Source organism: Myotis davidii, unplaced genomic scaffold, assembly GCF_000327345.1.
Source record: "Myotis davidii unplaced genomic scaffold, ASM32734v1 scaffold1377, whole genome shotgun sequence".
In the NCBI taxonomy this organism is placed as follows: Eukaryota; Metazoa; Chordata; class Mammalia; order Chiroptera; family Vespertilionidae; genus Myotis; species Myotis davidii.
In genome coordinates this window covers 198,433-212,051 of record NW_006288854.1, presented here as the reverse complement: position 1 = coordinate 212,051, position 13,619 = coordinate 198,433, and the positions used below count along the sequence as shown (strand labels likewise).

At 57.1% G+C, this 13,619-nt stretch overlaps 1 protein-coding gene across 3 annotated transcripts; it reads left to right on the top strand.

Annotated features, from left to right (window-relative positions):
- The first annotated feature begins 2,717 nt into the window (after positions 1 to 2,717).
- On the top strand, positions 2,718 to 13,314 carry INPPL1 (inositol polyphosphate phosphatase like 1). Of its 3 annotated transcripts, XM_015562174.1 has the most exons (27): positions 2,718 to 2,828; positions 2,919 to 3,069; positions 3,300 to 3,420; positions 3,662 to 3,802; positions 4,011 to 4,104; positions 4,212 to 4,301; positions 4,478 to 4,576; positions 4,691 to 4,841; positions 4,930 to 5,036; positions 5,370 to 5,472; positions 5,559 to 5,755; positions 6,073 to 6,190; positions 6,897 to 6,993; positions 7,227 to 7,365; positions 7,460 to 7,559; positions 7,648 to 7,736; positions 7,998 to 8,079; positions 8,196 to 8,285; positions 8,805 to 8,918; positions 9,059 to 9,147; positions 9,616 to 9,703; positions 9,788 to 9,943; positions 10,183 to 10,261; positions 10,358 to 10,498; positions 11,347 to 12,019; positions 12,255 to 12,400; positions 12,522 to 13,314. In XM_015562174.1, the coding sequence occupies exons 1-27, from the start codon at positions 2,733 to 2,735 to the stop codon at positions 12,610 to 12,612; spliced, it is 3,642 nt and encodes a 1,213-aa protein (XP_015417660.1). In that variant the 5' UTR covers positions 2,718 to 2,732; the 3' UTR covers positions 12,613 to 13,314. The 3 variants fall into 3 exon arrangements, with proteins under 3 accessions (XP_015417660.1, XP_015417661.1, XP_015417662.1); XM_015562175.1 differs by lacking the exon at positions 12,255 to 12,400; XM_015562176.1 differs by lacking the exon at positions 2,718 to 2,828 and having other exon boundaries at positions 2,920 to 3,079.
- Positions 13,315 to 13,619: the final 305 nt, after the last annotated feature.

Genomic DNA, 13,619 nt, shown 5'->3' with positions numbered 1-13,619 from the left:
GGGGGCGCGGGCTGGGGTTCCTTGATTGTGTGGGGAGGCCTCGGGACGGTGGACGCCAGCGCCCCCCAGAGTGGGGCCTTGGCTGTATGCTGAGGCCGAGGAAGGATGCCGGGCGCACTTCCTTCCTGCTGTGTGTCCGGGGGCACTTTCTGGGTGCGAAGAAGCAGAGCAAGTGCCCACCCGCTGCCAGGGTAGCTGTAAGGGGGGAAAATGCAAGGGGGTCTCTGTCCGACCCCCTCAGGCACCCTCCAGAGAGAAGGAGCTGGAGGATGAGGATGTGCATTGCATGGTTGTGTGCAGGGCTGCTTACAGAGATGGGGTGTCTGAGAGGTAGGCAGAGGCAGTAGTTGGAGTTGGGGGCAGAGGGACTGATGGGGTGTGTGAGGATGGTCAGCAGCTCCCTTAGGGGGCGTTGCTGTGCCCCCAGACTGAGGTTGGGGCCTGCCTGGCCATGTATGGCTGGGGCTAGGGGGCAGGGTGGTGTCCAGAAGAAGAGGGTGAGGCTGTGTGGGGCCATGCCATTATTTCATGAATCAATGAGTGAGTGTGTGTGCTCTGGCTCCCGGCTGCCCTAGCCTTGAACTGTGGGTGCTGAGTGTGGGGCTAGACTTGGCACCTCTCTGGGTGGGCCTGGCCCTGTGGCTGTACCCATCCGGCGTAGGTGGCGGTGGTGTTGGGGTGAGTTTGCACTTTTAGTTTTAGGAGTCTTCTCCCTGAGCTGCCCCCACACCACTCGGTCTGACACTGGGTAGGCTCCTATGGGCCTCAGGGGTGGGAGGTGGTGAGTGGGGAGCCACACGGCTGCTTTGTTTAGATCTAGTTATGTTTCTCCTTGGCCCCATGAGCTCTCCCAAACCTCCATCCCTCTGTCCCTTCCCTCTCTGTTCTCTTCACATCTTTGGGGGGCAGGGGTGCATTGGCCCAGGCTAGTGGTTCTCAACTGGGGTTGACTTGATCCCTGCGGGGACCTTTGGCAATGTCTAGAGACATTTTTTGGTTGTCACAACTGGGATGATGCTACTGGCATCTAGTGGGTAGAAGCTAGGGATGCTGCTAAGCATCCTACAAGCACGGGGCAGCCCCTCACAACAAAGAATTATGCAGTCCGAAGCCACAGTAGTGCTGAGACTGAGAAACCCTGAGGCAGGCAGTGGACCTGAGGAGGAAGGGGTGCTCTGGGTCTCAGCTTATGCCCTAAGTCTGAGGCTCAGCCTGGAAGACTACAGAGGAGCAGACTAAGCAGATGCATATCCTTGAGCCCTGCCTCCCAGCCCCCTCTGAGGCATAACCCCTAATTAGGGAGGGCGGGAGGCAGGTGTTGGGTCAGCTGTTGAGTGAGAGGAGGACAGCTGGGCCTGTGTCTGGGTGAGGAAGTTATTGTCCCAGGAGGGGAGAATCCGGGCTCCATTGCCAGGAGAGGAGATGGGTGGGGTGAGGGTCGGTGGGGAGATAGTTCAGCTTTGCCAGCTGACTCTGGCTACTCCTAGCATTTCAGGAGCCTGGGGGTGGGCGATCAGAAACATACTTGCTTACCTGTGTACACACCCGCATGTATACAGGACACTTCCCTGCCTCAGCAGGCACAGGCGATCCGATCAGCAGGCCAGGATATAAGGCCTTGGCCTCTGCCCTGGCTTTAAATCCCAGCTCTGCCTTTTACTTGCTTTGTGTTTCATCTGTGAGTCTCAGTTTCCTCTTCTAAAGAATGGAGATAATAATGATATCTGCCTCAAAAGGTGAAGATTAATGAGATCATGTCTGTGCTAAGTACACGGAGACAGGGCTCGGTTCACAGGATGTTATTATTGTTATAAACAGAGGCCCACAGTCCACAAACCAACACACCCAGTCACATACAGACACCAGCATGGCTTGTGTCTGGTTGGAAGCCAAGAGAGCCCTCAAACGGGGCCCACTTGAGGGAAGGGAATGGCCCTGTGGCCAAGGTAAAGGGTCTTCTCATATAGGCATTTGGTCCTCTCTGGAGCCAACACCCCCTCCTGCCTAATACACAGTCTGGGTGACTCCCTTGGGCAAGACTACCCTGAGGTATGGCTGCAGAGGGAGTCTCCCAGCCCCACTGAGTGTGGCCTTCGCCACCCAGGCCTGGCTCAGCTGTCACCTGCTCAGCTGTTGCTGTCATCTGTCAGCACCCCTATCGCCCCTCCTCAGTTTGGGGCTCCTAGGGGCCGGGTCTACCATGGCGGGGGGGTCCCCTTAGGTCATCCCAATTTCCTGGTGTCTGGGGAAGGGGGTAGAAATCCCCAGGATGATACCCCTATACTCCCCAGCAAAACTGCCCCAGACACACCCAACTTCAGCAGAGCTAGACACCAACATAAACACAGACAGCAGGCACATGTGTGTTAGCACATTGCCCATGCATGCAAACAGCGGTTACCCAGGCTTCTGAGGACTCTTAATCTGGCGGGGGGCCCAGACTGGTACCACAGCCCAGAGGGGCTGTTTAGACAGCTGTGGAGGCCACAAAAGAGCTGTCTGTTACTTCCCGGGCCCTGCGGCGGGTGTGGAGACTATGTAGGTCTGGCGGGGGGGGGGGGTGGGGGGAATCCTGCTTGTTGGTGACACTAGCAGGATGGACGTGGACTGCCCCCATCATTAACCCTGTACAGCTTGGGCAAATGGTTATAGGGAAGCCAAGCTGAAAGGGCCGGTGTTGAGTCCAGTGGCAGGAGGAGAGGGAACCTTGGGGCTTAGACTCTAGCCTGGGAATGACAGATTCTGACCTCCACCTTGCTATCAGGTACCAGAAGCATGTGCACACCTATCGAATTCTGCCTGATGGAGAAGACTTCCTGGCTGTGCAGGTAAGGGCTTAGACCCTGACCCCTGACCTTGATTCCAGCCTTGGCCTGGGACTAGCTGGCTGACCCTTCTCCCACCCTTGTTGGCTGCAGACCTCGCAGGGTGTGCCTGTGCGCCGCTTCCAGACCCTGGGCGAGCTCATTGGCCTGTATGCCCAGCCCAACCAGGGCCTGGTGTGCGCCCTGCTGCTGCCTGTGGAGCGAGAGCGAGAGCCAGACCCGCAAGACGACCGCGATGCCTCAGGTGCCACCCGGTGTGCAGTGTGCAAACGCCTGCCCTGCCTCGTGTTCAAATACTACCTGCTTCTTTCCATCCCATTTTCTCAACCTGCCTTCTTTAAAGCCCCAGCCCTAACCATGATGCCAGGGACCTATACCCCCTTTCCACGGAAGTTTCTGATCACCATGGCATTCCCCCATACTTCACTGAGGGTGGGAGGCCCAGATGGATGCCCCACTGACCCCTGTCCACAGATGGGGAGGATGAGAAGCCCCCGCTGCCCCCACGCTCTGGCTCCACCAGCATTTGTGCCTCTGTGGGGCCCAGCAGCCCCCCACCAGCCCCTGAGACCCCCACAACTCCGGCTGCTGAGAGGTAAGACCCCAACCCCCTCCACTGAGCAGGAAGTCCCTTTCTCCTCTGAGAACTATGTTCTCACTAAAGGTGGGGAGACCTTGTAGGCCTCACCCCAGGGGCCCCATCCCACCTCAGCCCCAGAGACAGTACTGATCCGTGGTGCTCTGATCGTCAGTAGCACTGTCTCCTGTAGGGACCGGGGCGGGGTGCTGGGACAGGATCGGCAAGGCCGCTATTGACTTCTTAACCCTCCTCCAAGTGCTCCCAATGGGTTGAGCACTGTCTCGCACGAGTACCTGAAGGGCAGCTACGGGCTGGACCTGGAGGCTGTTCGGAGTGGAGCCAGCAACCTGCCCCACCTCACCCGCACTCTTGCCACCTCATGCCGGAGGCTACACAGGTACCTGGGACATCCAACACCATGCATCGCACCTTTACCCCTCTGACCTGTCCTCACCTGCTCTCCCCAGCTGCACAGATGCCCTAACCTCTGACCTCTGGCCCTGAACAGGGAACCAGTCATTGCCTCCTGACTTTTCCTCCTGAAGCCCCCCTTCCCTGTACCTGAATCGGGGTGGGCAGTTCTTCTGACCTGATGTCTCCCCTAGTGAGGTGGATAAGGTCCTGTCTGGCCTGGAAATTCTGTCCAAGGTGTTTGACCAGCAGAGCTCACCCATGGTGACCCGCCTTTTGCAGCAACAGGTGGGGTTGTGGGAACATCTTCGGGGAATGGGTTCATGTTCTGGGGCTGAGTTGGGGACCTCCTGCATGGTGGCCTCATGTACAAGACTTATTCCTTCTCACTGCAGAACTCACCACAGACGGGGGAGCAGGAACTAGAGAGCCTGGTGCTGAAACTGTCAGTGTTAAAGGACTTCCTGTCAGGCATCCAGAAGAAGGTGGCCTGACTCCTGACCTCTGACCCCTCACCCACCAGTCCCTTACCACTCCCATTGGCCTAATTATCTGAAGCCTGAAATGACAGTTTAGGGGCACCTCTATCATGCCCCTCTTAGGAGCAGCCCTCTGACCTTGTCCTCTGTCCTCTTATGTTCCCTGCCCTTGCCCTCTCCAGGCCCTGAAGGCCCTTCAGGACATAAGTTCCACGGCCCCCCCGGCTCCACTGCAGCCATGCACACGTAAGGCCAAGACCATCCCTGTGCAGGCCTTTGAGGTACATTGCAGGGGGTGTCAGCTGGGGTCTCATGGGTCAAAGGACAGTTGGAGGTGAAGGGGTTGCTGCCTGCCCCGAGGTCTTTTCAGCATCTCCTTACCTCTTGGCCTGCAGGTGAAGCTGGATGTGACCCTGGGCGATCTGACCAAGATTGGGAAATCACAGAAGTTCACGCTGAGCGTGGATGTCGAGGGCGGGCGGCTGGTGTTGCTGCGGAGACAGCGAGACTCACAGGAGGACTGGACAACCTTCACACATGACCGCAGTGAGCCAGGGCCTAAACTGGGAGGGGTGGACAGGGCAACCCCAGGCCTCAGTACATAGGCCAGTGTGACTCATTCTCCATCCCCTAGTCCGCCAGCTCATTAAGTCTCAGCGTGTCCAGAACAAGCTGGGTGTCGTGTTTGAGAAGGAGAAGGACCGGACACAGCGCAAGGACTTCATCTTTGTCAGTGCCCGGGTGAGCAGCAGATTGGGCCAGGCCATTGGGGGCTGCAGGAGTCTCCATGGAGTGGGAAGTGAAGGAACACATGATATAGGCCTGTCGTCCCTCCTGGCAGGGTGGGTCTGACAGAGCAGAGAGTACATGTATGGAGAGTGGGTGGCCTGAGGGTAGATTTAAATACTCATTCAATGAACATTTATCGAGCACCTATTATATGCACGGACTATATAGTGGTGCACCAGACAGGCATGATCCTCCCCTCCTGGTACCTGCTACCTAGCAGGGTATCCCTGGAAGGAGGGGTTCCCTGGCTGCTCACCTGCTTCTTACTGGCTGCTGTTCCCCCAGAAGCGGGAGGCCTTCTGCCAGCTGCTACAGCTCATGAAGAACAAGCACTCGAAGCAGGATGAGCCCGACATGATCTCTGTCTTCATAGGCACCTGGAACATGGGTGAGGCCTGCGGGCAGTGGCCGAGGTGGGAGGGAGAAATGGCCCCAGAGCAGGGGCCTGACCACTCCCATCCCCTCCACCTCCAGGAAGTGTGCCTCCTCCGAAAAATGTGACATCTTGGTTCACATCGAAGGGACTGGGGAAGACCCTGGATGAGGTCACAGTTGCCATACCCCATGACATCTATGTTTTTGGGACCCAGGAGAACTCGGTGTGTGACCGAGAATGGCTGGACCTGCTACGCGGGGGCCTCAAGGAGCTCACAGATCTGGATTACCGCCCGGTGAGGGGGGGTCATCTTGTCCAATCCCCTCTCCTCACAACCATCCCAAACTATCCTGCTTGACCTTATGGTGACCCTGGGAACACAACTTGACTGGCTGTTCTTCTGGCCTATGGGCATATTCTCTATTATGAGATTTAACCCGAGTCCTTCATGATTTGGGAGGCTCTGATTCTCGTTTGCCCCTCAGAAAAAAAAATAGCAAGTTTTCCTATCCTGTGCCTGCCAGAACAATTGATACAGTATGGGCTGTTTGGGAGGGGGTAGTGGACAGTGGCCCAGCTCAGGACAGAGGTGACTCTGTACTCTCCACCCAGATTGCCATGCAGTCCCTGTGGAACATCAAGGTGGCTGTGCTGGTCAAGCCAGAGCACGAGAACCGCATCAGCCATGTCAGTACCTCCAGCGTGAAGACTGGCATTGCCAACACCCTGGGTGAGCAGCGTGGACCTCCTGCTTCCTCTCCAGCCCAGGATCTTCCCCTTTTGGGTGGTCTCAGCTTTTCCACATATGGAACTCTTTGAACTTTGTAAAGTATGTTCTTATTCTAAATTTCATCTGGCCCCACCAGGAAGGCAGGCCAAGATAATTACCTCCATTTCACCTATATATATATAAAAGCCTAAGTGACTAGTTGACCGGTTGCTATGACACGCACTGACCACTAGGGGGAAGATGCCCCCCCCCCAATCACTGGCCAGGCCAAGGGACCCCCCACCTGTGCATGAACTCATGCACAGGGCCTCTAGTAGATGATAAAACTCAGGCCCAGAGTGGTTGAGTGATCTGTTCAAGGTTGCATGCGGTGGAGCCTGGCATAGTGCCCAGGTCTGTTGGTTTGCAGTCCAGTGCTCCTTCAGGGTAGATTCTGCCCAGAATCTGTAGGTCCTTGCAGCTTCACCCTTGGAATCACCTGTGATCTCCAGGGGCTCTGCTCACACATGCAGGCAGACTCAGTCCATCCTCATGTGTGCCCCACGTGGATCTCCAGGGAAGGTGTGGGTGTGTGCTCAGAGGCCTGCCTACCTCCTCAAATGTGTGGGTGGGGCGTGTTGGGAGAACCTTCTCACTGCTGCTTCAAGGGGGGAGCTGGGAGTCCTCTAAGGGTGACTCAGGCCTTTTTTTCTTGGTGTCCTGACAGGAAACAAGGGGGCTGTGGGCGTCTCCTTCATGTTCAATGGCACTTCATTTGGCTTTGTGAATTGCCACCTCACCTCAGGAAATGAGAAGACTGCCCGGTGAGCGGGTGCCTTCACCCCCATCCCTAATTCACCTGAGGTCTATTCCCTCTCCCATATCCCAGTCCATGACCTACTTATGTCCCTGTCCCAAGAGACCACCTTCTCCCTTATCCCAACTCAAGACCGCCCTTTCCTCAGGGACCCTAATCCCTACCCCATCCCTGACCCCAGAGACTTCTTACCTTTCTGCCTGTCCCTGAGTCCTGACCCTGGGGACCTCCTCACTGTAGGCGGAACCAGAACTACCTGGACATCCTGCGGCTGCTCTCTCTGGGCGACCGCCAGCTCAGTGCCTTTGACATCTCTCTGCGTTTCACTCACCTCTTCTGGTTTGGGGACCTCAACTACCGTCTGGACATGGATATCCAGGTGCGAGCAGGTGGCTGGGCTGGGGGTCAGATGGGCTCTCACCTCTGGCTCTGGCTCAGAGGGACAGTCTTCAACCTTTGTGTCCCCACCTCAGGAGATCCTGAACTATATCAGCAGAAAGGAGTTTGAGCCCCTGCTCAGGGTGGACCAGCTCAACTTGGAGCGGGAGAAGCACAAGGTCTTCCTCCGATTCAGTGAGTGTGGGCCAAGTAGGAGGTCTGAGGGCCAGCGGTCTGTGATATCCCTGAGCCCTGACCCCAGCCTGTTCCCTGCCTTCCCCAGGTGAAGAGGAGATCTCCTTCCCGCCCACCTACCGCTACGAGCGAGGTTCCCGGGACACTTATGCCTGGCATAAGCAGAAGCCAACTGGGGTGAGTGAGGAGAACAGGTGTGCCTTAGGACCCTAGGGCTGCAGTGAATCAAGAGTGCTTGTGGGGTCAAGGGCGTAGGCATCTGCAGTTACCACTCCAGTGCTCTGTTCCCTCTGAGGCCGGAGGGGTAATACTAGGTCTTGTGAGGATCCAGGGGAAGGATGTGGGGCCTCATCAGCTCTGGGAGTTGGGGGGCGGGGAGGGCTTGTGCTGAGCATTTCCTAGCTGTTGGCCCTGACCATGCTGCCATCCCCTGCCCAGGTCCGGACCAACGTGCCTTCATGGTGTGACCGGATTCTCTGGAAATCCTACCCTGAGACCCACATCATCTGCAATTCCTATGGTTAGAGCCTCACGGAAAGGGTGATGGGCGATCCTGGGTAGTCACTGTCCTGACTCTGCTTTGGGAAGTGGGAACACAGCTTTTCTCTGAGCCCCCATTCCTATCTCCCTCCCCAGGTTGCACTGATGACATTGTCACCAGCGACCACTCCCCCGTGTTTGGGACATTTGAGGTTGGAGTTACCTCTCAGTTCATTTCCAAGAAAGGTGACTATTCTGGATATGCTTGTGGCTGTAGCACATGTCTGGGGGGCACAGGTGGAGACCTGGGATGTGCACGGGCTCGAATATATGTGTGTGTACACGTACATGCGGAATGTTTCTGAATATGATGTGTGAGAGTGTCTGTCTCCCTGGGTCATCGTAAGAGGTACTTGCCCATGAGTATGTGTGTATATGTGTGAGTGGCTATCTGCCTGGGGCCATGTGTGTGCCCCTGAGTGTGCCTGATGGTGTGTTGGATTATTGGTGGGCAATCCCTGAGGCATTCTGGTCCCCAGCACCTCTTAGATGACCTCTCATCCTTGAGTTGTGTCTGCTCTGATCTAGGGTCTGGGCATTAGGGTCTCACTCCCTATTGGCTTGTTGGGTATGGGGAGGCACCTCCTGGCCTTTCCTCCTGCCCTGCCAGAGCCCCTGACTTCCTATCCCAGGGCTCAGTCTCTGTCCTTTTCCTCCTGTCACCTTCTCAGCCCTCCTGTCTTCCTTCCGCTCTCTGCCCCTCAGGGCTCTCAAAGACTTCAGACCAGGCCTACATTGAGTTTGAGAGCATCGAGGCCATCGTGAAAACGGCCAGCCGCACCAAGTTCTTCATTGAGTTCTACTCCACCTGCCTGGAGGGTCAGAAGGGGCCAAGGGCTGGAGTGGGCCAAGGGGCATGGGAGGCCAGATGTGCCCAGAGCAGTTAGCCCCCTACCCTAGTTAGGGGGAAGGGTAGCCGGGAAGTGGTACTTCATGGGTGTTCCCCACCTCTACCCCAGAGTACAAGAAGAGCTTTGAGAACGATGCCCAGAGCAGTGATAACATCAACTTCCTCAAAGTGCAGTGGTCTTCACGCCAGCTGCCCACGGTAAGGCTGCAGGCAGGGCCTGGGCTCATGGGTGAGGGCACAGAGAGGGTGCAGTGGAGCGCATTCAGGGCCGGCCTGGGAGGGCAGGCAGAGCCTGCAGAGCACATGCGTCTGTGTGCATGTCAGCGGGTCAGGGGTGGGCATGAGTGAGGAGAGGGTGTTTGCTTCATTTGGGGCCAAGTTACAGTTTGTTCATTTGTTTAATCATTACTTTTTGAACCTTTGCTAAATGTCAGGTCCTATGTTGGCCATTGAGGATGCAGAAAATTAATTAGTTACAATTTGAGCGCCTTCTGCTTTTAAGGGCTATGAAAGGCCCGTATAGGGCTGTGTCTTCTACATTAAGGATTTGGGTTCTTAAGAGTTGAGTTGCAGTGATCATGCATGAGCCTGAGGGTAGGGGTGAGTGGTGTCAGGCAGGAGGGGGTGGTGGGGGTTTGTTCCTCACTGGGCCTCTCCGCTCCGCAGCTCAAGCCCATTCTGGCTGACATCGAGTACCTGCAGGACCAGCACCTCCTGCTCACAGTGAAGTCCATGGATGGCTATGAATCCTATGGTGAGGGGTGAGGGGTGCCAAGGAGCATAGGAAGCCACACGGGGCCCTAGAAAGGTTTGGCAATTGGTTGGTTTGCCCTTTCAGGGGAGTGTGTGGTGGCGCTCAAGTCCATGATTGGCAGCACGGCCCAGCAGTTCCTGACCTTCCTGTCCCACCGTGGCGAGGAGACAGGCAACATCCGTGGCTCCATGAAGGTGCGGGTGCCCACCGAGCGCCTGGGCACCCGTGAGCGACTCTACGGTGGGGGCTCCATGGGGAGGGGTGTGGGGCATGAGATGAGGTGGTGTGGGTGGGCCTAGGAGGAAAGGACCAGGGGTGTGGGGAGAGCATGTTGGAATCCCTGGAATATAGTGTTTGGAAGTTCTGCAGCCATGGCTGGGAGAGGGCCTGCCCTGAGGAGCAGCTGGGTAGAGGCTGGAAGGTCAGTGGGTGCCAGGATCCCAAGTCCCCTCTGAGTCCCCGCTCCCTTTCTCCCCCAGAGTGGATCAGCATTGATAAGGATGAGGCAGGAACAAAGGGCAAAGCCCCCTCTGTGTCCCGAGGCAGCCAAGAGCCCAGGTGAGCTGGGGCTGTGTGCGGTGTCATGTGAAGGGGTGCCTGGGGGCTTTTGGTCAGCCCCTACTTCATCTCTCCTGCCCTGTGCACCCCTGGCAGGTCAGGGAGCCGAAAGCCAGCCCCCACGGAGGCCTTCTGCCCACTGTCCAAGTTATTCGAAGAACCAGAGAAACCACCACCAACTGGGAGGCCACCAGCCCCTCCTCGAGCTACTCCCCGGGAGGAGCCCTTGACCCCCAGGTGAGAGAACTTTGCCCATCACTGTGCTTGGCCTTCATCACCAGCCTGGGGACTGTCTGCTGCCTGGGTGCTCTGCTGCCCCGTGGCCCCACGCCACGGCCACTGGCCGGCCAGGCCTCCCTTAGGTGTGGCTCTCTGAGTCAAAGGGAGCACAGTCAGCCTTTCCTCTCAATTCTGCCTGAGAAATGGTTTCTGCAACAGCTCCCTCCACGTAAACAGAGCTGTCTGAGCCTCCTGTGTGGAGAAGGCACCCGCCTCAGCTTGGGGTTTCCCTCTGCGCGCTCCGTGGAGCACTCACTGTTCTGCAGTGCCCCCTGGAAACGGGTTTGTGATCAAATGAGTTTGAGAAACGGTTCTTGCTAGATTCTTTTCTTAGATATTCCCAGTGCACATTAGTATTAGCCAAAGCTCTGAGCATGTGGACAGGAAGGAAACCCTTTTTCAACTTTGTTGAATATAGTTTCCCAAACTTAACAGGCCAGGAAACTTCTTTTCCACACAATCACTATTAATATCCACAGTGTTCTGTGGATCAAACCTTGGGAAAGGGATTACATCCAAGTGTTGCTTGCACTTAACTAAAAACTCCTAGGTCCAGGGGGTGCTTTTTCTCTCATCTTTAGCTGTTGTCAGTCATCTTGGTTTTATTGCCAGGTTTGTGTAAAACCAACTTGAATTCCTGAGCAAGAGTCCTCAGTAGGTTAGTTTCAGGTGCCTCAAGAGAGGGAAAGTGATATGCTCAAGGTCACATGTCTCCTGACTCCCAGTCTGGTTTTCCTTCTACCTCACCCATTACCTTCACTTTGGGTTTCTGGGTCCTGATGTAGTTATCCTGCTCCCGAACCCAGGTTGAAGCCAGAGGGGGCTCCAGAGCCCGAAGGGGTGGCGGCTCCTCCGCCCAAGAACAGCTTCAATAACCCTGCCTACTACGTCCTTGAAGGGGTCCCACACCAGCTGCTGCCCCCAGAGCCACCTCCGCCTGCCAGGGCCCATGTCCCACCTGCCACCAAGAACAAGGTGGCCATCACAGTGCCTGCTCCACAGCTTGGTCGCCACCGGCCTCCCCGTGTGGGAGAAGGGAGCTCCTCAGATGAGGAGCCCGGGGGTACACTGCCCCCTCCAGACTTTCCACCCCCACCACTGCCAGACTCGGCCATCTTCCTGCCTCCAAGCCTGGATCCTTTGCCAGGGCCAGTGGTCCGGGGTCGGAGTGGGGGTGAGGCCCGTGGCCCACCACCCCCTAAGGCCCATCCAAGACCCCCACTGCCCCCAGGTCCCTCACCCACTGGCACTTTCCTGGGTGAGGTAGCCAGTGGGGACGATCGCTCCTGCTCGGTGCTGCAGATGGCCAAGACACTGAGTGAGGTGGACTACGCTCCTGCTGGGCCTGGCCGCTCAGTGCTCCTGCCAGGGCCCCTGGAGCTGCAGCCACCCAGAGGACTGCCCTCAGACTATGGCCGGCCGCTCAGCTTCCCTCCACCTCGCATCCGAGAGAGCATCCAGGAGGACCTAGCAGAGGAGGTGTGTGGCCCAGGGGTGGCTGGCTGTGTGCCGGAGGTGTGTGCTTGTCCCTGGCCTGCGGTGTCCTTTCACACCGTTCAACACTCAGCGGTGTCCGCTCTACCCTGAGCTGGGCACTGGGGAGTTGGGAGACATGGGTTAGCCCCAGTCCTTGCCTCCCTTCCCTCCACCCCAGGACATGTGGTAGAATGTGGCTGTCTTTTGGTGCTCTCCCTGACATGCCCTATTTCTTCAGGCTCCATGCCCGTGCCCGTGCCCGCAGAGCGGGCGGGCCGCCGGGCTGGGTGAGGCGGGCATGGGCGCCTGGCTGCGGGCCATCGGCTTGGAGCGCTATGAGGAGGGCCTGGTGCACAATGGCTGGGACGACCTGGAGTTTCTCAGGTGGGGTTGGGGCTGGAGGCAGATGGGTGGGGCTTGCCCTGGGGTGGAGTCACAGATCCTCTGGAGTCCAGAGTCTGGACTACCTCGCCCATCTCTCAGCCTCCCTTACCCCTTCCTACAGCGACATCACCGAGGAGGACCTGGAGGAGGCTGGGGTGCAGGACCCGGCTCACAAGCGCCTCCTTCTGGACACCCTCCAGCTCAGCAAGTGATAGCGGTGGCACTGTGAAGCTGCGAATTCAGCGCCCCTTCCTACCCCCACGAAGACCCAGCCATGGCCCCCCGAGTTGAAAATTTATGAGGGTTGGGCAGCACCTCTCTACCTATTTATTTGGAATCTGTGTTCCCCACTACCCGATCGTTTGGAATGCCCTAATTAGGACATCCTGCCCCTCCTTTTATACCAGGGGCACCAGAGATCAGTTGCCATGGTTACCAAGGACCTTGGTTATTCTGGTGCTGCCCTCCCTTTCTGACCCCTCCTCTCAGACCTCAGGAGTGTCTGAGGGGTCCATTTGGGTACGTCTGGACCCTCACTTTCACCACTGTTCTTGGGCCTGTAGCACAGCGGGCGGGGCTCGGTTGGGACCTCTCCCCAACACCCATCTGGGGTGTCCATCCGGAAATGAAGGAACAGTCCAAGTACCGGGCTGGGTTTAATTTAAGATGTTCTGTGTGGATCTGGGGAGGGCAGGGACTTTAATATTATTGGGGCGTTGGGAATAGGGGATGAATCTCTGCCATAAAGTGCCCGTTTGCTTAGTTCTCACTGTCTCCTGGTCTTTGTGTGCGTAGCAGCCTCTGGGAGCAAGGGAGACCCAGCTCTTACCAGCAGCCAGCCTGTCCCCATCCGGGGCACTCAGAGGGGTTAGCGGCATGATGTCTTCAATAAATTAAGTTTTATTTGGATTGAGCAAAACTCACCTCAATAAATTACAAGTTTTTCAAAGAACAACAATAAAACAAAACAAAAAAATCAAGAGGAAACCCCTCTGTCCCATTGGCCTGGCAGCCCCTGCACTTCTCTAAAGGGCCCACCCTCTGGGCCAGACTGGTTGCCAGACGGAGGAGACGCTGGGGGACAAACTGGTGGGGCCCTCAGGCTGCTGATTACGGTGAGCCTGAGGGCTGGGGGCGCCGGCTGCTCACCGAGGTGGGGGCTGGCCCAGCCTGCTGCAGGGAGGGGAGGGCCGGCTGTCCTCCCGGAGGACCCGCACGT

Excerpts from the sequence above, each read along its gene's own strand:
- INPPL1 (XM_015562174.1), top strand. The coding sequence starts at position 2,733 with ATGACAGATTCTGACCTCCACCTTGCTATCAGGTACCAGAAGCATGTG. Across the intron at positions 7,366-7,459 it reads GTCTGGACATGGATATCCAG|GAGATCCTGAACTATATCAG; the intron begins GTGCGAGCAGGT and ends TCCCCACCTCAG. Across the intron at positions 9,148-9,615 it reads CTTCACGCCAGCTGCCCACG|CTCAAGCCCATTCTGGCTGA; the intron begins GTAAGGCTGCAG and ends TCCGCTCCGCAG.